This window comes from Falco peregrinus, chromosome 4 (genome assembly GCF_023634155.1).
Source record: "Falco peregrinus isolate bFalPer1 chromosome 4, bFalPer1.pri, whole genome shotgun sequence".
Classification (NCBI taxonomy): Eukaryota; Metazoa; Chordata; class Aves; order Falconiformes; family Falconidae; genus Falco; species Falco peregrinus.
The window spans coordinates 25,085,965-25,111,013 of record NC_073724.1 but is presented as its reverse complement, the minus strand read 5'-3'; the positions used below and the strand labels follow the sequence as shown (position 1 = coordinate 25,111,013).

Sequence of the window (25,049 nt, the reverse complement as noted above, 5' to 3'; positions counted from 1 at the left end):
TTGCTGTTAGTTGTAGTGAAGTATACACCAATATATGTATTGCCCTCATACTTCCATGTGAATACAGAGATACTGGTATGTATAATGTGCATTTGTATTTAGGGATTTAATTAGTAAAGCTGGCCTCAAGCACAGGAATCTTTGACTAGATCACCTTTTTAGAAATTCACCAGTAAACATCGTATAATTTGCCTTTCCACATGTGCTACAGCTGACTCCAATGCCTGTAACCTGTGGGCTTCCCCAGCATCCTGCCTGGGGAGGTAGGTAATGTTATCAGCTTTAACTGTTGGGAGAAATTATTCCAGAGTTAAAAGAATATCCTTTCAGAAGCATCCTCTCTATGTGATTCCTACTCCTCCCTGACTTTGTCTTACATAGCCCTAGTGTAGTTCCACGAAAAAGCTCTTTGCCTTTTTGCTGCTTGGAGAGAATGAAAAGGGGAGCATCTGACCATCTCCAGTTATGTTTGTTGTTCTTTATAAACTGGCTACAGGACTCTATTTGGTTTACATTTGGTTTATGTCCAAATGTGAATTGTAATCAATACTTAAAATGTTGCTGGTGGGAGTCATGAAAAACATCAACAAGTACTACGATTTGGTAGAGCAGATAGTGTGCAACTTCTCAAATAGTATGCAGTTGTTCAGTGGGACAAATAATAAAGTTTTAAAATCACATTTACAATAGTAGCAGCCTCAGTGGCACCTCCCCTGCGAATGGGACAGTATCGGGGATTCTTTTCAAGGTCACAGTTTACTGTATTTCTTTGTTTCTGCAGGCAAAACAGAAAATCATTACTGGTTGCCTCTCACTTGCTTCCAAACCTCCATACCTTCCAGGGTAGGTGGTTAAAGCTGTTAGTATGAAAGACTTAGGGGCAAGTCTGCCCAACGTTTAGTCCCAGGAATGTATTTGGAACTGATGCAAAGTGTGCCAGGAGATTGAGTATCACAAGCCAAATCAGAGCTACACACTGTGGTCCCAGAGCTCAGACAGCACAGAAGACTGATTTTGCTTAACAGGTCCCCACTGATGTCAGCTGAAGGCAGATAGCGGCTGTGCTGGAGTGGTTTGGTCCAGAACATTCATCAGACTAGATCTAACACTTTGTATGGTTGATGCACTTAATGCTTCATTTTAAAATTTAAATAGTGTGTGCTGTTCACAAGCCTGAATCGTACTCCAGGATGCCTTTAGTAATTGTGAAAGCATATTTAATTTGGCTTAATTTATACATTTTAAAAAAGTCATCCTTTTTTTCTGAAATGCAAATTTAATCTTGATTTCTTTTGAATTTTGTTAAAAGATTAAGTAGAAATGTAATTGCAAATTCCCTTGTCTATAAGTGCAGTCTAAAGATTGATCATCGTTATGTGGGATGAGTACCTACAGTCAAACTGCAGATACACATTTAATATTCCATTACAAAGTAATTTATCAAGACTTAACTCACTGCAAGGCATTAAAAAAAATTAATTGGTCAACTAATAAACTCTTACCTGATTTTTAATTCTTCAGGGAAAGTTTTTTTTTCAACAACACCATCTTTATGTACCTTCAGTAATACCTGTCTACCCATTACACAATTTTCTACATTTCTTATTACTTCTTGAGTATTACCACAACCTGTAAGGTTAATAATTTTAATAACAGATGCAGTACTTTATATATATATTTAGTGTCTGTAAAATTGTGAGTGGAAATGTCTGTTATTAGGCAGTCTAAATAACTGAGGGATAAAATGGCAGGCTTTTTACCGTCCAGTTCTTCCCCTCCTTTCCCTAAACTGTATCACTAGGTCACATTCTGTCAAAGCTTTGTCTTAAATGCTCACACTATCATACCTGGAACAATCCTGCCATTACTAGTGTGAGTAAAAAGATCCTGAGGTACTGCAGTTTAGCAAGATATTTTTCATTAGCTGTGGACTAATAACTGCTCATGAGTGCTCTCTTAGCTTGCCTAAATTCTGAAGTAAAATATGTAGCTTATGATCCAGGGGAGGTTAAGCTATCAGCAGGTAGTCATCATGCTTATAGTGAAGGTGGTTTAAACTAACGAGTGTCCTCTTGTAAATTGGGTCAGTTTTCCTCCACATGCCTCTTTTTAACCTGTATTGTTTAACTAGCCTAGTTTATAAGGTGTCTACAAAACCAGTTCCATAAACACCTCGGACAGGGAACGAGACTGGACTGTTTGAGTGAGTAACTAGAGTTGGAGGAAAAGACACCAAAAAGGGTATCTGACATTGAAGTTATAATCTCAATGTAAAGATGTCACGTGTGCAATTGATGAATAATGAGTTCTTAAACACCAGTTCCTTTTAACTCCTGTGACCATAAACTGAATATAAAAATATCCATAGCAGTCTAGACCAAAGGTCCATCCCGACAGGTTCTTGTCAGTGGCCAAAAGCAAATCCAAGGGAACGTAAGAATAGGCCAAGTATATAATGATACTTCTGCAGGTTATTGTCCCAGCTTCAAACAACTTCTAGCTCATGGTATTTCCTGAGCCCAGTGTGATTTCACTGTATTTATTAACTTTGGATTCAATTCTCCTTCATGATAATATCCAGGGTCTCACCAGGGTCACATAAAATTTGGGCATCTGAAACGTCCCACGTTATGGAGTTGCAGAGTTTTAAGTGCTTGTTCTGTGAAGAACCATTTTTTTTTTCCTCCTCTGAAGCCACTTCCTTTAGCTTCATTTGAGTACTAATTCTTACACTGGAGACACAGAAAACAGTCAAACTCTGTTCACCCTATCTGTATGCACATGATGTTATAGATATTTGACCTGGGCTTGCTGTGTTCTTTTTCTTGTAGACTCAGTAGTCTTAGAATCTGCATATTAATGACATTATCTTTATGAATAAAAATTCAGCAGAGCAAGATGCTGGTATGGCATGGCATGATGCATACCATGAAAGTCCAGTTTTGGAACTTGACGGAGCATTTTTCATGCATGCAAACTCACCTGTACGGCTTTTGCATAGGATATGAGAGAGAAGGCAGTAGCAAGTGCACCTCTGCGTCTCCCCCCACTACAGATTTAGGGGTAAGATGGGTCTGTACCTTAATTCTGGAACTGGGAAGTTCCAGATTACCTACCATCAATATAGCCTCCCCACCTAAATGAGCATTCAGGTTTGTCAAAGTTACACAGAAGGCTAAAGTTAATGATAGAGTACCTAGTGACATTTTCAATAGATGTATAATCATAGTAAGCCTTGGACTTGTTTGCTTGTGTTTTTTGCTTTTTCATTAAATTCAAGTTTTGGATGCTTAGATACCTTTGAAAATCTGGCTGTGACGGAGTAACGTGGGAAGCTTCTGTTCATGCTACAAGCAGCTATTGTGAGACTGGGAGCTTACAAGAGGCAAATTTCCTTGTAATAGAAACCCAGAATGAGATACTGTTGAACTCACTTTGTATAGGATGTTGTGTGAGGGTAGAGGTAATCCGTCTTAGAGATGATCCCAAACTTAAATCCCTCAATATAAACATCTTTAAACCTTGAGGGTTTCTAGGTCTAGATATTGATACAAATACTGTGGCCCAGGCCTGTCTTTAAATCGTACACTAATTGTTAATATACTTTTTGGAAAGGCTTATCATTGTACTATACAAAGAATGTGTTCTATAGAAAGGAAGTTTGTTTTAAATGGCATAATGTGGGAAACCAAATCTTTGTGATTTAATCGATACTGCTTATATTCCATGTAAGAGCAGGAAACAGTATAGTTTGCCTTGTTAGGTGCTGTTTATTGAGTTAAGTTGAAATGTTAACTGAGGGTTTTGGTGTTTATTTTAATCATACTGCTTGAATAGGCGATTATTAAAAAGTTCTTTTTCTCAGAGGTGTCATGAATACCATGAATTTCATAACCAAACATTTGACACTTTGGATTTTTTTTTCTCTTTTTTTTTTTTACCACTGGGTGAATCAATGCACAGGCAGCTTAAGAGCCAGAGCTGTTTTCATTTCATTTTTTTAAGAGAAACTTAACTAAAATGCATGAGACAGAACACATTGACAACATAGTTTGTACATGGAAAAGAGGAGTGCAGAGGCTCACAATGCATTAGTGCATCAATGCAGCATTTTATCATTAGTTGAAGGTAAATTGTGTTTACCTATGTATCCTAGGACTGATAACTCTACATTTGCTGAACTGAAATAAGTAAAATAACACTTGTTATTCTATCACTATTTCTTGTCCTGTCATAAGCTTCAGATTGCAAATGTTGGCAAGAAATGCTGTGATTCAGAGAGGCATAGAATGGCTCGTGAGCCAATATGTGAAGAAATAGATAAGTGTAATGATCAAGTATTGACTGAGATCATGTTTCGCTTCTCTGCTGTAAGCTGAAGTATTACTTCCTAACCCGTTTTTCAGTCATGCTAGTATTACGGTGCAATAAATACCATGTGGATCACTTTATACTAATCGTGTCTTCAAAACTGAAGCAACTATTAGTAAATAACACTGCTTTGTTTATTCACTTGGATTTTGCCCATATTTAAGCCTTCCCTGCATATTTTTCAGAACCTTTCCAGCAACTGAGTTTTAGCAGAAAAAGTGTTTATGGAAACTTGCATATTGTAGAACTCTGTGTTGACATGGAAGAGAATGTTGGCCTGATAAACAGATGAGCACAAGCCTGACAGAGAAGAAGACTCTTCTTCGTAGTCTGTCTCAACTATTTGCGTAATAGTTCTTGGTATGGAAATACAGGCAGGTTATGCTGCAGAGCAAGCGCTGCTGCTCATCCTTCTGCCAGGATGGCGGGTTGGAAGCAGTGCTGTCTTGTATTAGATCCACAGTTTTAAATGTGTATCAGGGGTTACGTACTGGGAGAAGATAGAGCAGGAACGTTTCTTCAAGAAGCCTTTGACTTGTACATAGCTTTGGGCACTTCAGAGATGATAAAATGTTTTTCTTTATGCAAGGCATCATATATTTCACTGTTTACCATTGTGACTTCTATATTTACCGTATCACAGTTTCACCATTCAATACAGTGAGATTTTTTTTTTCCTGAATGGTGTGGTGTTTGACATAGGATTTATACAGAGCTCCTCAAAATCATACTATAACTTTGTTGTAGAAAAATTTAATCAAGCTTATAGATGCTGACACATGTACTTTGTGTGCGTGAGCAGATTCTGTCCTGTGCTGTGATATTAAATATAAAATCTTTACCCCTTGCTATAACCTATTTTTAGAGCAATAGTGCTGCAAGACACATGATCCAGAAAGGAAATAGCTTAATTTTGCTGTATTTCCTTCTTCCTATTAGTCTAAGATAATCAAAGACATGTTCAATATTGTCTTTTGCCTATAGTTTGTATGTCATTAGTGTCTTGATCTTGGTGGATACTAAACTTTCTGGCCTGATCCATTAGCTACCCTTAACTGTCGGAGTCAACATGACTGTTCATATGCTTAAGCACTTTGAATCCGGGCCAGAGTGCTCAGCAGCTTGTAAGATCATACCCCAGTATGAGAAGAAAAATAAAAACCATGTGGCCAGTCACAAATACTCATTGCAGTTTGCTGTATAGAAATATCAGATTTAACAATACATAATAAATCCAGATTTGGGTTTAGCTACGTGCAGAACAAATTCTTTCAGTAATTTTCTTACTGAATACCTTCACAGAAATCTGTCTCCTTATGGCATTGTGTTTGAAGAAAGGTTAGGTTTGAATGAAGACAGCAGGTTTACATATGGCTAATTATCTTCTAAACTTTGATAACTCCTTTTGACACACAGCATATTAATTATATGTATATATTATGGAGGGAGTCAGTTTGCTGAGGTAATGACAAAAAATACAGAACGCCATTTCCTTTTTTACTGAAATACTCATTTGACATGTGCTTGTTATTTATATTAAATAAATACTTTCATGCTGCCAGGTAAAGGTTTTCATATATGTCTTATCCTATAATCTTTGCTTTTTCACCATATTTTATTCTAATTGGAAAATCTATCAGAGACTGCTTGTTAATTACTTCAGATCCTGTCATGATACAGAAATCAGCTTGATGTTACTGTGTTTATTGATGCCAGACATTTTTATTGTAATTAAGCCTTAATTTGAGCTGCTGTTGTTGAACATGTCTGCTCTGAAATCTTGTTTTCCAGCAAATAATATTTGATTTTTCTTTCTAATAAGTTATTGTAATTTGTTTGCCTGCATAGTAGTGCTGTCACAGCTAACATTAATCGGCATTTTTATACCAAATTATAGCAACCCATCATCCAACAAGCACCCATCAAACAGAATAATACACAGCTCTAGAGCTGATATACTTTTACAGCAGAGACTGTTATTATCGTGACTTGACCGGGATGGAACAGAGGTAACGAGTCGTGAAGTGCTTTGCTTAAAGACCTGCAGCAAACTAGTGGCAGAACTAGCCCCAGTTCCCAAAACAGTCTGCGGCAGTTTTCTTGCTGTGGGTCACAGGAATGCAAAGAAATACATACCTCTTGAATCTGCTGATCTGCTTACCTGGTCTCCTGAAGTGACAGGAGGTTGCTGTCTTATTGGTGGTGTTGGGTTGTGTGAACAAATTTCACTGCTGTTCCTGCCCATGCTATGCCAATTTTCTAGCTACAAAGCAGACTCCAGTTCCTCATGATTGTCCTGTTGGCACCCTTCTGCAACAGTAATTGTAATATAAAGCAGAGAAAAGTATTTGAGGCAAAGAAAGGAGCTGTCTGCTGTAACATGGTAGAAAAAAGGAACCACACTAGATGAAATTATTCACGTGGCTGGCAGTAATGGAAATGTACAGCGGAACAGAAATGTGGAAAACATTGGCAAAGATGAGAAAGATCACTTTTTATTTAGTTTATTTTTAATAAACTGTAGAGCCATTTAAACCAGAAGTTCCAGCTGGAAAAACTGCAGTTACCTGGCATTGTGTTGAGTGATTTTTCTGAATGGGTCTCAGAGCTTCAGATGCTGCGGGGAGATCACGAGATTTAGCAACTGTAGAATATAGGCATAAGGTATTCCTATTAACCGTCATGCAGCCATGGCTTAGGATGGGTAGCAGTACTTTTAGGCAAAACTATACAATCTGAGATGCTTAAATCATGCATATGAACTTTTAACTTTTCAAAATGGCAAACAGATGTATTTGGCACTGGTATTTATAGGATTTTGAGCTGCTTGTGCAGCTTGTAGCTACAGAATAGGTGCGCATTTCCCCCAGAAAAATCTGAAATATATTTATTTATTTGTATTAAAATGGAACTAAAGGGTTTGCGTTGGGAAGAGGGAGAAAGAAGATAAATCTGGCGAAAAATGTCTTCCTAAACACAATCAGTAGAGAAACAGCTTTGTGGAGATACTCGTATGAAATTAAAGGTGTTTTGGGATGAAAGATAAGAGGGAGGAAATAAAAACAGATATCTTTTCAACATGATTTAGAGCATCCCCTGATCAATAAATTTCTAGTTAGAGATTTAAGATATCTGTCTCATAAAGTTAGCTGCATACCTTTGTTCAGCAAAATAGCTGAGCATAGGTGGAGTTTTAAGAACATGCTCATGTGGTGTCTGTGTGGGAATGTTTTCTTAAGTCTAGGAACTCATTCTGTACTTCAGAAAATTTACTTTAAAGTTCGTAGCCAAAATAATTAATGTTAGCTATTAGTTTATTTGAAAATATTAGTTATGTGCAACTGCCTGAAAGATACAAAAACCTATAGCTTGGGCAGCTGGAGGTCATTTCCATGTAGTAACTTAAAGATTTTTTTAAAGTAATTTTCATGCTTTGCCCTTTTGTTTCTTTTTTTTTTCTCCTTTTTTTTTTATTTAAAGAAACTTGAAAATAAAAGTAATTGTTTGAATAACCTGTCTACTGTAACAGTCCTTTAAGGAGTTCTTCTTACTTAAATGTCTATTCTGTTGACTAATTTCACAAGCCTAGAGCTGTTGAAATGAGTGCTAGCACTTAGTATGTCCTTCAAGTTCAGTGTTTCTGTACAAATATTTTGTGCTCTGGGAAATATGAATGCTCGCTGTTTGTACAAGCATTAGTCTTTTTAGTGTTAAATGGTATACCTTCTAACCGTGAGAACAATGAAGTTATAAAGCTTTATAAAGACTCCTAATTAGAAGTACAGAATCAAGACAACTCCAAACTATTAAGAGGACATTGATTATATACAAAAAAGGCTTTTTACTATGACATCTGAAATATCAGGGAACCATATTGAAGGAGTCTGGCTGTTTCTTTTCATTGTTATGTACCTATTCTAGAACAGATAGCAGAACTTTTTGATAAAAGTGACCGAATCAGTCCCATTAGATACAGAATATTCTGTTAATATTAACTACTCAAATGACTTTTCAGAAAAATACGTGGCTGTGGGTTACGATATATTAACCTTAGCTGAGCTTAGTTCAGGACACATTAGCTCTGGTGGTAGTGGCTGACATTCAGCAAGACTGCAGCTTGGACAGCTTGTCCAGTATCTACCACTGAGTTTGCAATAGACAGCTGAAAGCAAAAATCCAAATAAAATTATTGTAGTGATCTGACTAGGAGAGTGTATATTTCTGAAAGGAAATCCAGGAGAAGCTTTTCTTCTGCATGTGCTGTAAAGACAAAATCAGATGTGTAATGTTGCATAAAAGTGAAACTCTAGACCCATAAACTTTAAAAGCAACTTTATAAACCAAATACACTTTTTTGTTTGTTTGTTTCCAGTCTTTTATGTGGCTTTTTAGATCATTCCACGCATCTTTTCTCCTTTTACTTTTAAAAACATTGAAGATAATTTCTAAACCAGTCTTGTTATTTAATATGCATACTTCATGCATGCACATACACTTTGAGTTTTTCATGCTTCTGTCTTCATTTAATCACAAAATGTCTCACCTTTCCCTATATTTGTAAAAGTTTCTGTCTCAAGTAGGAGCTATTTCCCTATTATATTTCAGTTTTGCAATGAAATTGCTCTGGATTTAGACCCTGACAGGACAGATATTTTAGAAGGATTAAATTTTTGTTATTGTTGTTGTTTTTACATTCTTTTTAACAAAAAGCAATTAACATACTTATGTTCAGATCTTTTAGATTACAATGACAAAGGTGGAGATGAGAAGACGTTTTAGTCTTGAAAATAGAAGTTTAGGGAATTCAGAAAGGCCTTTTGTAATGATAAGGTTTTGATAAAACTTAGCTGGTTCTGTTATGATGCATTCCAGTGTATAGCAGTTGATGTGTTTGTATATATGCATGCAAAAACCTTTTTGAAATAACTTAATTACATAATCACTAAAAAGAAAGTCCTGTCCTTTCAATATAGGTTGTTGTCAGAATACTAGATGTGAGCACTATCAAATGATTGATTTGTTAATTTTGTTTAAATAAAAAAATGAAAATGTTTATTAAAACCCATCATCCTACATTTAATGTCCAAGTTGATAGGAATGAAATAAATTTTTAACCTGTTTCTGATTTTCTAGCTCAAATAGAGAGGTTATCAGAAACCACAGCTGTTTACAGATTGGTCACTGAGGGTTTGCTAGTGCAGGAGAGGAGTAGGAAGGGAGAACAGCCTGAGAGCAGAAGCTCACATAAGGAATGGAGGTGGAGTGGCAATAAAATCCAAACAGAATTCTGCTGTGCCAGGAGCTGGAAATACCAAATATCTTGGGTTTACAACATGTTTAATTACATTTTTGAATGCAGTCTTGGTAAACCTCTACACTGGTATATCTGGATGCTGAGCTGTATAGTCTCTTGATGCTTGGGATTTTGCTTTCCCCAGTTGCCCATGTAGTGATATTCAGTGACCTACCTGAGGTATATGTCTTACCCAGTTCTTGATGGCTGGATAATGGCAAGGCTTAATTGGCTTGGATAATCTCTGCCAAAGAGAGAGTGATTTATGTATGGATTGCAAGTGAAAGTTACTATAAGGAAATAGCCATTTTGTAGCTTTACGAAGAGCCTTCCATCTTATATACAGATAATTTAAAATAACAAGTTGATAATATACAATAACAGATTCACTGTGGTTAATTGGCACAGAGTGTACATCGTTAATATAGCATGATTAATATAGCAGCACAAAGTTTTCAGGTCCCAGGAAGCTAGATGATTTGTTTGTCCATCCCAGGAGAGGGGCGCAAGTAGGTGATAGGCAATATTTGACTGAGCTGGAAGAGATGGAATCAGATGAAACCTACTTATAAATGCACTGTGAGTTTGTGTCTTCATCCAATAGCACATCAAGTGGCAAAGCCCAGCAACTCAGAGGCAAGGGAAAGCACATCCATTTCTTTATTTTTCGATGAGAAGGAGCAATCACAAGGCAGCAAGTTATTTATTTATAGATTTCTTTTTGAAAAAAATAAAGTTGGGTTTCCAGATAAATCACACAAATAATTGGTATACATATTATGAAGATAGTTGCTGCAAAAATTTATTTCAAGGAGCTTCTAGTCAGTCTTTTTACCAGAATACCATTTGATCTAGTTTCAGACACTACTTATTTACTCATTAGTTTACAAATCTTCCCTTGTGCATCCAAGCTGTTCACAGCAGTCCAAAGCCAGATCAGCCTTTAAGGCATCAAAGGTGCTAGTCTTCCCTCCTGAAACCCACAATCAGGCACCTGACATGAATGGCTACGTTGTACCAAGCTAATTAGTAATAACAGACAGTAATTTTGCATCCCCTGTATAAAGATAGAGGATAACCAAATCCAGAAATATCACAGCATGTATGTATTCTACCTGATGATTTTTCCTTGTTTTTTCTAATTCTTTCTTGCCCTTTGTTTTGCTTCTTTATGCAATCAGTATTAGACAAGAATCTAGAAGAGCTGGAAATTGGTTGGAAGCTTATTCTGTTGATACTGCAGCAAGTTTTGTCATTGATTCTAATGGGAGCAAACACAAGCCTTTGGTATTACTCCTGTGTCAAGACTAGCTTTTTATTTGGACAGATAACGAACAGGTCTTATGGTATATTCTGGAAGGAGAAAGCTCAGGGATTTACAGTGTTCTTCACATATCTTCAGGCACAGATTTCTCAAGCAGTGCCAGGCAGCAGTATTGCAATGCCCTGACAATACACACAGTCACAGGCGGCTGACACAAAGTCATTCCTGTCATTTTCAGGATGTTTAGAAGTAGCAGCATTGAGATTTTTTTTTTAATGCTCAATTTAAATCCTTAATTTGTTAAAAAATGTAAGCAGCATATGCTTACATATCTGAAAATGCCAATTCACTATTTTTAAATTTATCTCCATTAGCTGATATAAGGTTTAAGTTACGTAAGTGTGTAATATTTTCTCCATTCTATTAAAGGATGCTTAGGAACAAGTGAGGAACTACCAGCTCCTTCTGTTTTTATCTAGAGAAGCCATAAAAGTTGCAAAGGTGAAAGCATAATTATGATACATGTCTTTTCCTCTCTTTTTATACCATTTAGATATCAGCATGAATCAATTCCAGGTCCACTGGTTACTGGAGTCTTGTGCACACAATGACACGAAGGGACTTGGGAAAGTAACAGAGATGACTTATGTAAGTCTCCATGCAGCCTGCTGCCTGACTCTGAATAGCTTCTAAGCAGCAAGAGGAAAGGATGGTTCTGTAACATAACACAGCATGCTTTATACCGTGTTTCACAAAGAACTAAGAATATTTCTTTTCGATGTTCCTCTTCAGCAAAAGATGAAAATGATGCATCTGGACTGTTTTGGGTTTGGGGTTTTTTGGTTTGGTTTGTTTTTTGGTTGGGTTTTTTTTTTTTCAAATTTACACTAGGCTAAAATGTTTTCTTTTTTGGGTTCTTTTTTTTTGGTGGTGGTGTCATTCAGAAAACAAGAGCAGTCAAGCTTCTTAGCTAGCTACTTATCTATTTCTACAGCATATAGGACATGGAGCTTTAGCTACAATTAGTGCTGTAGGACTCTAGCACAGGGCATATACTGAACACTAATAATAGTTATTAATAAACTAGGTTTTCTTTTAGACATGCAGGTGGGTTTCACAACCCTGAGGAGAATAATGGAATAAGAAAAAAGGACCATAGGTGAAAAATACTAGACATTAAATCTGGAAGTCAGACACTTATCAGATAAGGAGAAAAGCTCTATGTAAGTACATGTCAGCCCGAATATATATTGCAGTGGCAGTTCTTCACACTCAATTTGTTGGCAATCTAATGTCATCTGTCTCTGTAACATATTTTTTGAACAACACAGTAATGTGGTTTGTGCATCACAATTGATTTAGTGTGTTACAGAGAATGGAAGAAGTTGCAATTCACCTTTCCTTCTGACCCTGACCTATATTACCAGATCAGTTCAGTGGAGTTAATGGCATGTAGAAGTAGAGTAAATCAAAACACATCATTTCTTATACAAAAGGCTGTTATCTTGTAAGATTTACTGATTCATGGGGTCAGCAAAGCAAATATTAGAGGTGGATTAAAAAAAAATATTGTGACATAATTTTATGAGCAGTCCCAATATTTCAAGTTATGCACATTGAAGGCAGGAGAAAGTTAATATTTAAGAAGTTTATTTCCACCAGAGGTCAGGAAAGACTTTTTGTACGTCAGCCCAAAAGCATTGTGGGATTAGTTCATGCATTTCCTCTCAGTCATTTTACAGTAATTGGTCCAATTGACTTTGGGAAACTGTGTTTCTTTTGAGGAAGAAAATAATTACAAACAAACAGAAGAAGTTGCATGCTACAAAAGGTTTGGTACTGGATTTGATAGGTCAAGGTGGATAAAGGCCTGATGTTTCCAGTGTTGAGCATTTAGGTCCTGTCACAACAAATATAAACAGTCCTGTCACAATTTTAAGGAGGCGTCAAGCCTATTAGAGCACTGTCCCAGCAGGTGGAAGGCAAGAAGTCCGTTCTCAGCCCAATCTCTATGTCCCATCAAAAATGACCTTCCAAGTGAAGGTTGCACTAATCCAGTTTGGGATTAGAAAAAAGAGGGAGTTATGCAGAAGAACACTGGAAAGCAGTGATTCTGATGGGAAGTAAAGATCTAAAAGGCAGTGTAAGACTTTTTCCTTAGCCAGTAAATTTTGTTGGACATAATCACAGAAAAAACCCCAAACACACAAATATTTTTTTCGTCATAGATGATTTGTGCTAAAGCTTTCGGGGGGTGATTTTCAAAAGTACTTTAGATGACAGTAAGAATTTAGCAGGACACTTAATTTTGTGTAGTTTTCTTCTCCAGTCATTGTCTTTAAAGAAAGATTCGCACTTTGTAGTTCAGCTGTGGAGCTTTTCTTCCTGATAGGAAGGTAAAAGTAATTAACATACTAAAGCAGAAAAAAATGGATCCATAATATCGTGCTGGACTTTGAATGTGCTTTTAAAAAGTTAAATGTATATGAAACCTGTCATTTACAGCAGCTTAACTCAGCTTTCTTACATTTATTTAATTTGATTACCATTTACGTCCTTACATTGCTACCCCCACTGCCATCACGTCAGAGAGACTGTTCTGAGTGTTAGAAGCCAGTTGCTTTGATGCATCATGTCAAAGAAACTGTGTAAATTGAAGGACATATCCGAATGCCATGCTAATATATTTTAGTACCAAAAATAATCATAACATAGGTGATGTTTGCTTTTTCCTCTGAGTAAAAGCCATGTTGGCATGTGTTAAGCATATCAGGATAATATTTTATTGGCGAAAGCTTTTTATCTTCTGCCAACCTTATTTTTAATTTTTTTTCTTTTTTTTTTTTTTTCTAGACGTCTATTTGCAGCATGTGATCTTTTTGCTTTTCTTGTTTTAGGAAAACTACATGATTCTGAGGGACCTGTTGTTTTCATGCAAATATAAAGTAACTGTTATGCCTGCAAAATCTAAAGGCCGTTTTAAGGCTGAGAGTATTTTCTTTGTTACCCCACCTTGCTCTGCATTTAAAGAAAAAATCCACAAGCACATTAATTGTCCTGCTGAAGGAGGTAAGTTATGATCTAGAAAACTAGCTATATAGTTTCAAATGCATTTATAATCACAAAAAACCCCACTCTTTAAAAGCAATTCTAAGTTGGGAAATGAAAGATCCAGAAGAAATGACTAATACTTATGTGAAAAATCAACTAAAATACAGAGCAGTGTAGATTTTGGCTAGCATATTATCGTTTTGTCAATTAGGTGATAATTTTAGTGAATGTTTCTAAACATACAACGATATTTGTTATTACACAGGTTTTATTTTTGTAAGGAGGGACAGTTTCCCAGTTATATGGAAGCAAACATTATAATGATGGATGGTAACTGTAAACATAATTATGCTGGCATGATCTTTTGAGTGTTTTGCTACTAATGCAAGCTGCTTTTTCAGCTTGATTTTGTTTGGGTTAATTCTGCTCTCAGATAACAAATAAAGGCACTCATGCCTTTTACAGTGTTTCCACAATGGTAGGTATAGCTAGAGGCTTATGGAAATCACGCAATTATGGAGATACTGGTTGGAAAAGACCTCTGGGGTCCAGCCATCCGCTCGAAGCAGGACTGTTGCCAGCACTAGGTCAGGTCAGCCATGGCTTTGCACAGCCAAGTCTGGAAACCTGTCTCTTCATTTAGAGGGTGGCCCTGTCACTTTGAGTGCCTGCTGTCCCCAAGAGTACTCCCATGCTCCACGGGTCACCTCAGAGTCCTGCTGGCCACCCTTGCCATTTCCTCACTGCCCCTCCTGACAGTTTTCCAGCTTTACAGCCTCCCTGGGAAACTGCAACTCAGGTGTGTGTTTCCCCTGATCAGAGTGCCCCTACTAACTTGTACTACAGTTTTAGAACGTTAATTTTACATTTTGCCTGCATCATGGAATTCTGTGCTATCCTGTGGGTTTTCTTGTGATCCTAAAACTGAAAATAGAAGCTCAGGTATTCGGAAATACAGGGGAGCAGCAGGATGGCTGCCTGTGAATGAGGCAGTTATATCTTTACATGCTATAGGCTTTCCTTTCTATGACCTGCGGCTGACAGCATTTGATCTGAAGTCTGAATTTGGCCCAAAATGCCAATGGAGTATTTCAAAGATAGGCTTTGGTTAATACAGAAAGCTGGCAGGGTCCTGGGTAACACCAGAAAGACAGCTCTATCTGACCTTGATTTGTGGAATTAAATGAACGTTATTGAACATTACCTCAAAGTTTAGCTTATCTTTTTGCTTTCCAAATTTATAGTGCCAGTTCTACCCAAAGTGTTGGCCAAACCCGAGAATCTATCTGCGTCTTTCATTGTTCAGGAAGGTAACATCACTGGTCATTTTTCCTGGAAGATATCTAAGGCAGACCTTCACCAGCCCATGACAGGGTTTCAAGTCACTTGGGCAGAAGTAACCACAGAAAGCCGGCAGAACAGCTTACCCAACAGCATCATTTCTCAGTCGCAGATACTGCCAGCAGTAAGTTGTTTGTTGCTTTCATATGCTAGCAGCTTCACAAGTGTCTGGGTGCATAGCCTATTTTTAATGTTTAGTGGTGATGTCACACTTAGTGTTCTCTGGGTCTGCAGGCAAGCTGGAGTAAGAAGTGCTTCATTTTTCCTCCTTGCTGGAGATACAAAGCACAGCTACTCTTGTTGATGACACATTAAACATTTTAATGTGCAAAATTGTCAAATTAGCAACCATTTGTCTGAGAAATGCCTGAAGGGAGGAAAAGATCATTTGTGGGGCAATAGATAGTTTTTATTTTCTTTTGATGATCAAGCTGTTCAACTTAGTGGTTACTGTAGTTTTAATAATTATTTGGTATCCAAGTCGATGGATTTAAGAGAATTTTCTCTTCGAGTCTGTCATTGCTCTAAGAAAAATAAAAATCACCTCTGTGCCAATACACACTATTGTCTGATGGACAGATAATTTAAAGGAGAACTAGGTTTCACTGTTTATTGAAAGTGTGAGAATTAACAGTTTTAATTCTTCTCCCTATTTGCTTTAAGATGGCTTTTGCTATTTCAGTTCCTCATCTGGCAGAGGCAGGTGAAGAGCTTGTCATTCAGACTCTGCTGCCAGATCCACCAGTGTCAGCAAAAGGGCTTAAGCAGCTGGCCTTGATCTAATGTCTTAACAACACTGGGAGTCTCCATTCACTTCAGGGAACTGGATGAAGGCAATTATGTCTAAAGCAGAACTGGCTGAAAATCTTTTCACATTCTTTCTTCAAAGAATGTGTAAAATGTTTTGTTGGACACACGTGGCATTCAAAGCATTTTCCACAAATCAAAGACAAGGTTCTTAGCATTCTGTCTTAATTTCTAGCAGACTGCCCTAGGGCTGGGGCAGCTGTGTTTCAAAGCCTGTTCTTCTGGAGGAGAGCGACAAAGTTGACCATGGATGCTCTAAAACTATGGGGCAAGCTACCATGCAAGCTACTTTTTTGCAGTTTAGTACAGACTTGGTGTGATCTGCCTCAATTCATCCAAAGCTCAACCTACAGTCCAGAGCAGAAGCACAGTGCAGGTAAAGCCTTGGTGTCTTCAGCAAGGGTTACCTCGAAGTGGTTACTCAGTCATAGACCCTTGGCTGCAAACAGTCACTTTAGCACAGCCCGCGAGATACTGATTTTCATTTTGGTTTTCATCTCTTTTTCTTTTTTTTTTTTTCTTTTTTTTTTTTTTTTAAGAAGATGGCATATGATTTTATTTGGCATTTGTATTCCTGTTTTTTAAGCTTTTGATCCAGTTAGGTCTGAAATATATATAAAGCTTTATTTAACATTCCTTTGCATTGTGTTATGCTTCAGGTTTTTATCATTTTTTCCCCTCTGGTTTCACTGTTGTAGAGCCTGGAGATTCCTTTTATTTAATTATCACTATATGTATCTGTCTATCTATGGCAACTGGTTAACTTGCAGAAAACACTGATTTAAGTTGAAACAGTACCTCCTACCTCTCAGAAACTACCAGAATGCAGGGTATTTTACAGTGAGGATCATTCCCTCAGTCTTGTTGGTAGCCTCTGACTGATAAAAATTTAAAATATACACAACCAGGGCTGAAATGCACACGTCCCAACTGCCGGAACAGTGCCTGAGTGAGCAGAGTGAGTGCGTGAATGTGTTGTATGCACTACTCTCCCTCTCCTGATCTTCAGTATTTTATAGGAGGTGGAACAGCTTCAGCAAGGTCTATTAAGAGCAGCCCCATACTCAGAATATGTGCTAATTTGGCAGTAAAAGTACGTTTCCCTCCACCTTTTCTCTCTTTTCTTTTCCCTTTGCTGTCTGCTGCAATAACAGCAAATGATCAGTTATTCCCACAGCTTGTCTAGGTCCCCCTGTATGGCGCTAGGCACGGTGCCAGCCAGAAGCACTTACCCTGCTAATAATGGGCCAGCCCAGCTGGTTGCAGGAGCACACCATGCCTGCACTGCCTGGCATCGCTGCCCCGCTGCCCCCTTTCTGGGACTGGGCCTTTTCAGTTTGGAATAAGATGAATCAGGATTTTTGATTCCTTAATACACTTTAGTCTGTAGCCAGATATATTCCCATTTGGGAACATGTATAAACTTACTCTGAAATTTTTTTGCACAGGTGTAACTGACCACAAAAGGTATGGAGCAGTGAAAAGTGAGTCTGTCATGCCAGCAATGGGATTAAGAACACAAAGCAAATTCATATGGTGTAATTGGGACAAATCTGCTGAAATCAGTGTAGCCACACTTACTGTCAATATCTGCAGCAGAGGCCCCAGGCCTGCCATTAATTAATTTACTGATTAGTAGAATTCACAGGCAGATCCAAATAAAAACAAGTTTATATAATGCACGTTTGTTAAAAAGAACGATTAGGAAGTTACATTTTTGTTTTTCTTTTAGAGATAAGCACATCATCCATTTCCCAGAACACTAAGGAACAACTTGGACCTCTTGTGCCTGAAACCATAACATGGTAAAAAAGTCTGCTCAAACGGGAATGGCAAGCAAAACATTCAAAACAAACCCTCTTGACAAAGTGACACATACGTTAAATCCTTTTAACAGAATTCTAAGAAAGTAATTTGTGGCTTCAGAGAGTGACAGAACCTGTTTAAACTACTGATTTGTCTGAGTAGAGCAACTGTGTTTTATTTTTAGATGAGCTGCGAATTGATGCAATTTATTTATTTTCAGGATCATTATGTACTTACTGTGCCCAATCTGAGGCCATCAATGCTGTACCGCTTGGAAGTTCAAGTGCTAACAACTGGTGGGGAAGGGCCAGCTACGATAAAATCATTCCGAACACCTGACCTTCCTCCATTCTCACCCCACAGTAAGTATGCACTGTTTTGACATGTGTTCACATGTTACAAAACTTCAGTCCTCCACATCTAAAGAGTTTGCTTGAGCCTTAGAGGCTTTGTTGGTTCCAGTATCATTCCATAAACTTAAGATGTGTGAAAATACCGGGTTTCTCCCCCCACCCCCATAAGTGTCCAGCAATGATAGATGCAAATGCAGTCTTTCTCTCACTCAGTTTATGTGGTCTGATATTTGCCATTCATTCCATCACAGCTCTTTGGCTTATTTGTGCCTATAGCACTTGGGATTCAAAGCTGGTCTGTCCTCCAGGTACTACCTAGGACTGGGATTCCTTAGCTTTCAAGACTAGATTTTTCTGGGTGCACTCAGTCCAGCATGGCTAAAGCCTGATCGTATTTCTAAAGCAGTGCAGACCTCTTAATGGCCATTTCCTGCATTTTATATGTTTCTGAAAAGTACAGGTCAGTGTAGCGAAGCCCAGTAAAAAATATAATCAGTTAGTCCAAGATTCAGTTGCTTGAATCTTTTTGTCCTTTCACAGTCCCAATAAAGTTGTGGACTGAACATGCACATACTTGTCAGCTCAGGTAGTTCACTTACAAGCTGAAGGATTGCAAGCTGAAAGCCTCACAAAGCCTTTTCAGTACGGACAATTGTTGGTATTATGTACTTAGGGTTTGATATGTACATATTTTCCTATTATTTTGTTTAGGACCTCATCTAAAGCAACATCATCCACATCACTACAAGCCACCCCCAGAGAAATATTAGACTGTTTCAGATGATTACACAAATGACTGAGAGAAAAACTGAGCTCCCAAATGAGGGCTGGAAAAAGGCACATCTGTAGGAGCAATTAACCCAGTTTTCCGGTGGAAGTTACCATCCTGTACGATCTGTATCCACTTCTCTGTAGTTTAACCATGAAGAATTGTGTTTGAACCAAGATCTGGATGAAACATACAGCAAGTATTTTGGTACCACCACTGTTCAACAAGCTGAAAATCGCGTCCAACTCTACACCTGTAAGAAAATGAGAAGTGTGTTCATGATAATGTTTTTGTATTCCTGTGTTTAAAGTAGATTGAAATGGTGCAGTGTATACAGCTTTTTCTCCTAGTGACTTCAATGTTAATATTTGCAAGATTGTCCTGTGATGTATACATACTTTGAATACTGGAGGCCATGTTCTCAGTGTGTTTAAATGATCTATTTTACTTAAAGCTCTGCTTGTCACCAGTTTTAAGTCCTAGTGTATTTTGCTATTAAAGATCTCCATATGTCTCAAATAAGGACATAAGTAAAATAATTACCAGTAGCGGAAACCCTAAAATAGTCAGTGTTTATAATTGCAGTATCACAGAGGAAGATGATGATACATTTATATCACCCATCTGTTCTGAAGTGGTAACGTTTTAGCATGTACATCTTCTATTAATGTAGTTATTAGCTAAAAAATATATGGGGTAGATGTACCATTGTAAAGAAACAAATGGCAGTTAATAGAATTGTTGACAGTTAATGGCAATTAATACAATTAATTGATAGATCCTGGAAGAATTACTTTTAAAATCCCACTTACAATTTTTTGGTATATAATATTTCAAACTATAATAATATCTTGGAAAACCCACCAATTTCCTAGTTAAAAATCTGAATAGTTAACATTTTAGAAAATGAAATTCTGAGGTACATTTATTATTCAACTAGCCATAGAGCTACTTTTTGGCTTTGGATTTTGATGCGCATATTTCTTTTCCCCGTGGAACTTCTGAACAGAAGGATGGATGTATTGGCTCTATTCTGCTGTTCTGCTTACAGAAAGAATTATGTGACAATATTCTGGCATCTGGAAAACATTGGCTTATAGTTTATTTGAATGCATTTTTCAAATTTAGACAGAAGGGTGCCCTTTTTAACCATAAGGGAATTCATGTTGCCTTATTGTGCAATATAAACTGTCTAGAATAATTTACCACACAGAGAGACATACCTCAATAGTAAACAGAAACTGCTTGGATTTATTATCGAGAGGGTGGAAAGTATCTGCCAATAAATGTCCATACAAATACTCATAATCAGCTTCTAATGTTCAAGATGTTCAAAGTGCTGCTGCAGTCTTTGGCAGCGTTTCCATTGCTCCCTGAATCATCATATGAGGCTCACGTACTTCAAACACTGAGGAGTCAAACATGACGAGGCGGCCCCTTTTTCTGCCAGCAGATGCTATGGGCTCACCTGTACTTTGTGTTTGCCTGCGATACGCAGTGAGAGGAGCTCAAAAAAGCAAATATGAAGAAAAGAAATATTTACCTGAAAATGAGTATCAGAGTTATGTTTATCATAGTAGAGCGTTCACAAAATATTCAAATACAGTTTGTCTGTACTGAAGTTTATAGCTTTTTGGTTTGTGTGAGTTAATACCGCAGAGGGTGAAGAAAACAGTTTATTTCTGATCGCTTGCTCATTCCAGATTCCCTGCATTTCTACTTTTGGTTTTAAAGGGCTCTTTTCCCCCACTCTCTTTCTACTTTGCTTGATGTCTTTTTTGATATGCACGCGGTGACCAAGAACTTTTCCAGACATTTTCCGTTGCGGCATGGTCTGGGCCTTTAATAGTAGTTTTAAAAATATTAAAGGCTCTGGTGCTTTTAATTCCTTCCTCTGTCATTCTGTCATCTCCCCTTTTCCAAAATGCATCAGCAAATAAACAGGGGAACTTTTTCTTAAAATGTGTGGTTTAAAGGTTTATTTTTCAATTTTTGCAGAAGGCCAGAGTCTCAGAGTTTTTTGTTAGGATGGAAATGTTTCACTTGTACAAGTCTTTACAAAGAAAACACAATTTGAATCGTATCGGTGTGCAGCACTGCTCGACGTTTAGATTGCACAGTGTGTAGGTTAAGACTAGAAGTGATCTTCGTTGTGTTTGCTGAGAGCAGGAGTCAGTGGGATCAAGAAAAACAATTGCCTCAGACTTCTCTGAAAAATTCTGTCCAAACCTTTCAATCACAGTCTGTTCTAGTTATGCTGGAGTAAATCTGTAGTGACTTGATTAATGTTAATAAAATTATGTTTCATTCATAGTGACATGGGAAAGCATAGAACATGGATGTCGGTCTTTATTACAATGATGCCAGGTCTGGCTTGGAGATAAATTGGAAGTTAGTAGTCCTGAGTGGTCGTACCCTTAGTCTTTATTGCTGAGGGGAAGCCTCATTCTTCTGAAATGAATCAAAATGGTTACTGTTTGCTGATGCCAGTCTGTTTGAAGCAATCAATGTTTAAAAATAACAATGTACTTTTGAAAATCATGGAGGGGTTTTCCGTTTTAAAGTAGATTCTGGAAATAAATGAAAAAGTTGATAAGTAGAGTTGTATTAAACAAGTGTATTTATAGAGTCCACTAAGATGTACATTATTTTTTCCTTCTGCAAATCAGCTTATCAGCTAACCTTTCAAGTCATCCTTCAAATAAAAAATGAAAAATACAAGGTCAACAAGGCTTATGCATGGATGTTAAATTCCTGACTATGAGTGATTTCCTGATTATTTTTTGAATTTAGCGGTACAGGTTTGAAGTTGTTACTGCCCGATTCATAAAGCTTTGTTTGCTGAATTGTACAGGATATTGTCCTAATTTACTAGCCTAAGTCAAATTAAACATTTAATTCAGCAGTAGAGTTGTAATTCACTATCTGATTCACTAGTTAAAGATTTATTTTCTCAAATGGTGTGTAATACAGAATTAATATAGCTATTAGGATGTTTTTAGATACTCTGCACCTTTACACTAATATATTATTTGCAATGTACGATTCTGATGGATTTGTCAGTTGACTTCAGGATGCATTTTGTTTATCTTTATTTCTTAAAGCAGAATTATAAGAGTATGCCGTTTTTGCTAACTGCTTTGTGAAGTGGATTTTTTTTGGTTGTTCATTGATGATTTTTGTTTAAGAAGAGAATGGTTTGTTCTTGTTAACTTTTTTGGTCATTTTTGAGTTGTTTATAGAGCAGGAGAAATTCAAATAAGATAGAGCTTGTGCTGTATCATCTATGTGTATCATCTTGAATATTCATTAAGAATATAGCACATAGACGATAAATAAAAGGTCTGACTTGTGAAATGCTGAACATCCTCAACTTAGTGGGTCCAGCAAGAGTTGAGGACATGGTCCGACAATGCTAACATTGACATTAACTTTTGTCATGATCACGCACAAAGTCAAAAAAATACTCATTGCTAATGTGAATGGGAATTTTACTGTTGGTATTGGCAAAACTGTATAGAAACCTTAATACTGAGTCAATCTATTCCACATACTTCCATCTCCATACTCCCAACTGGAGTCAGGAAGAGTTTTAGATAAGCAGGCCCTGATTCAGGAAGGTATGCAGAAAAGGAAACTTCCATATGCACAAAAGAAGTCAGTGGGATGGAAGAAAACAGGTGCAGTTAAGAATGAACTTTAGTGATGCCTCAAAAAACATGGATGTCAAAATCTGCTTGAATACTGTCTTAAATCAGGGCCTTATAGAACAAAGTGTGGGACCCATAAATTCCATGTACAACACCTTTTTTTTTTTTTTATTTTTGTCTTGTGTATATGTAAATGTCATTGTGATATTATTTATTAATTCATTTTTTTACACTATGTGCCAAGTATATTCCTACCCTTTTGATCAGTACTTGTGAACATCAATTACTAAAAATAATGTTATGCAGACTTGTGCATTGTAACCAGGAATATGATGCTAATAAGCTGTTGCATGTAGTTTTAAATAATAAAGAAACCCCTTTATTTAAGAAATGTAAATGAATATCTGCAGATGTTGATGATTATGTATGGTTTTGCATGCCAAAACTCATTGTTCAGTTGTGGGCATGAATTGTAATGACTGTGTTACCTCTACTGAATATATTAGTAAGGTACAATTTACAAAGTAATTAACAGAGCTCTATATGTAAAATTTTTCCTTTTTACTTAATTATATTGTAGTAGAGGTAACAGAACTGCTTATCTGTTACCCAGATTGGCTGTAGAAATTATGTTCCTATAACACTCATTTAAAGTCAATATTTATTTATGTATGTAATACAAAAAGATTGGTCTTACATGTTTGTCCTGTTATTTAGAGAAAAAAATACACTTGTAAAAACAGTTTGTAAAAAAAAAAAGTAAATGTAAATATAGCCTGATTTCTTTTACTCACCGTTTTCATATTTAGAATTTGTACATACTGTTTAGGTAATAAACTATCCTACATCAAAATCTTGCTACATTATCTCCTCCATACAGAATTTATGAGTTTGGTTTTTTTAAAGTTGAATCATCTAAGAAAAATCAGTGTCACACCAAGTTCTTTGTGAACATCTAAATCTCATTGTTTGTAAAGTCATACCATTTCATCCTCAGTGTACTACAACATTGTTTTCTTTAGAAAGTGAACAAAACAATATGAAAATAAATTTAGATATCATTTGAGTCTCAAGCAATCCTTGACGTAAAAAAACAGACTCAAGAACTTGCCATCCCTTTCTCTGTCCTAATGGGATAGTTCACAGTGAAAAATTGTTCACCCTTTGCAATAATAACTGAAATGAATTAAAATGTTGCTAGATCTATGTCAGTGGTCTCATGCTGCAAGTCAAGATTTTCATGATGGAAACTCATGCTGAAATCCATGTATACACCAGATTTGGAATATTTTCTATTTTAAAGTGCAGTAACCCATGATTTAAATTCTACATTTTTAATAAATATTAATATCTGTCTTAGTACAAACATTTAACTGTTTCAAATTGTCAGAGATGTGCTGTCATTCTCAGATGCATTGTCTTTAGTTTGGGGATGCGTCTTTGACTTACTCTTGACTGACCTAATAAACATTTAGATTTTGTTAACTTGAACATAAACTCCAAAATTTCCTGGTATTGCTTTGTCATTAGAATACTTGATTACATTTTTTGTTGTGGTTTTCCTTTTACATAAATGGCTAATACTTAGCAAAACCCATACAGTTAAATTTCTCTGCAAGTTGGACCATTTCACTGGTACTTGCTATTATGGTTTGTAAACCCTGGCAAGAATGATACATCGCTGTGAATAGGTAAGTTGTCATAATCAATAGTTGAAGCATTCTATACACTGTAATTCAAAATGGCCATTCATTTTTTCTTTCCATAAATTCAAATAAATGTTTTATTCAATATTGAACTAAAGGGATGATGACTGGATGATGTGAATCATATGAAATAAAGCAAATTTGCTATATATTGAACAGTATTGATCATTTTGGGTTTGGGTTTTGTGCCCTGTGCTTCTGTACCACTTGGGGTTTGTGCATTTAAAACCAGAATGCACTCAAAAGTTTCCATTTCATAAAAAAATTAATACAAGGAAAGCTTTTTATAGTACAGAAGAAATCCCCCTCTATACTTCTGTTTTCTTATTACAGGTGTTGTATTGTCATCGTCTGAATGTACACCAGCCTCTCTGAGGAAGGCCTTGAGCCAAAACACTGGCTGTCAGCCTGTCGGTGGCAATGCAGCTCCTGCAGGGGGGAAGAAATCACTGGGGAGAGCACTGAGCACGTGAGCTTTGAACTGGAGCCAATGTGCGAGACTTCTGCAGGTCTGAAGGGGATGTGGTTCAGCCGAAGCGAATTGTTGTGTCCCCTTTGGATCGTGCTCAGTAGCCTTCCTGCTTCTGCTCAAGGTACTGGCAGGAGCGTAGATTAATATTTAATACATGCCCTGCGGT

General features: G+C 36.9%; 1 protein-coding gene across 1 annotated transcript in view; it reads left to right on the top strand.

The window, feature by feature from the left end:
* Positions 1 to 24,562, top strand: part of ANOS1 (anosmin 1) — a 140,244-nt gene extending 115,682 nt beyond the window's left edge. The window contains exons 10-14 of the mRNA XM_055802702.1: positions 11,482 to 11,576; positions 13,826 to 13,997; positions 15,224 to 15,444; positions 18,154 to 18,295; positions 18,998 to 24,562. Coding sequence (XP_055658677.1) covers positions 11,482 to 11,576; positions 13,826 to 13,997; positions 15,224 to 15,444; positions 18,154 to 18,295; positions 18,998 to 19,056 — 689 coding nt within the window. The 3' untranslated portion in view covers positions 19,057 to 24,562. The remainder of the gene's footprint in view (positions 1 to 11,481; positions 11,577 to 13,825; positions 13,998 to 15,223; positions 15,445 to 18,153; positions 18,296 to 18,997) is intronic.
* The last annotated feature ends 487 nt before the right edge of the window (positions 24,563 to 25,049 follow it).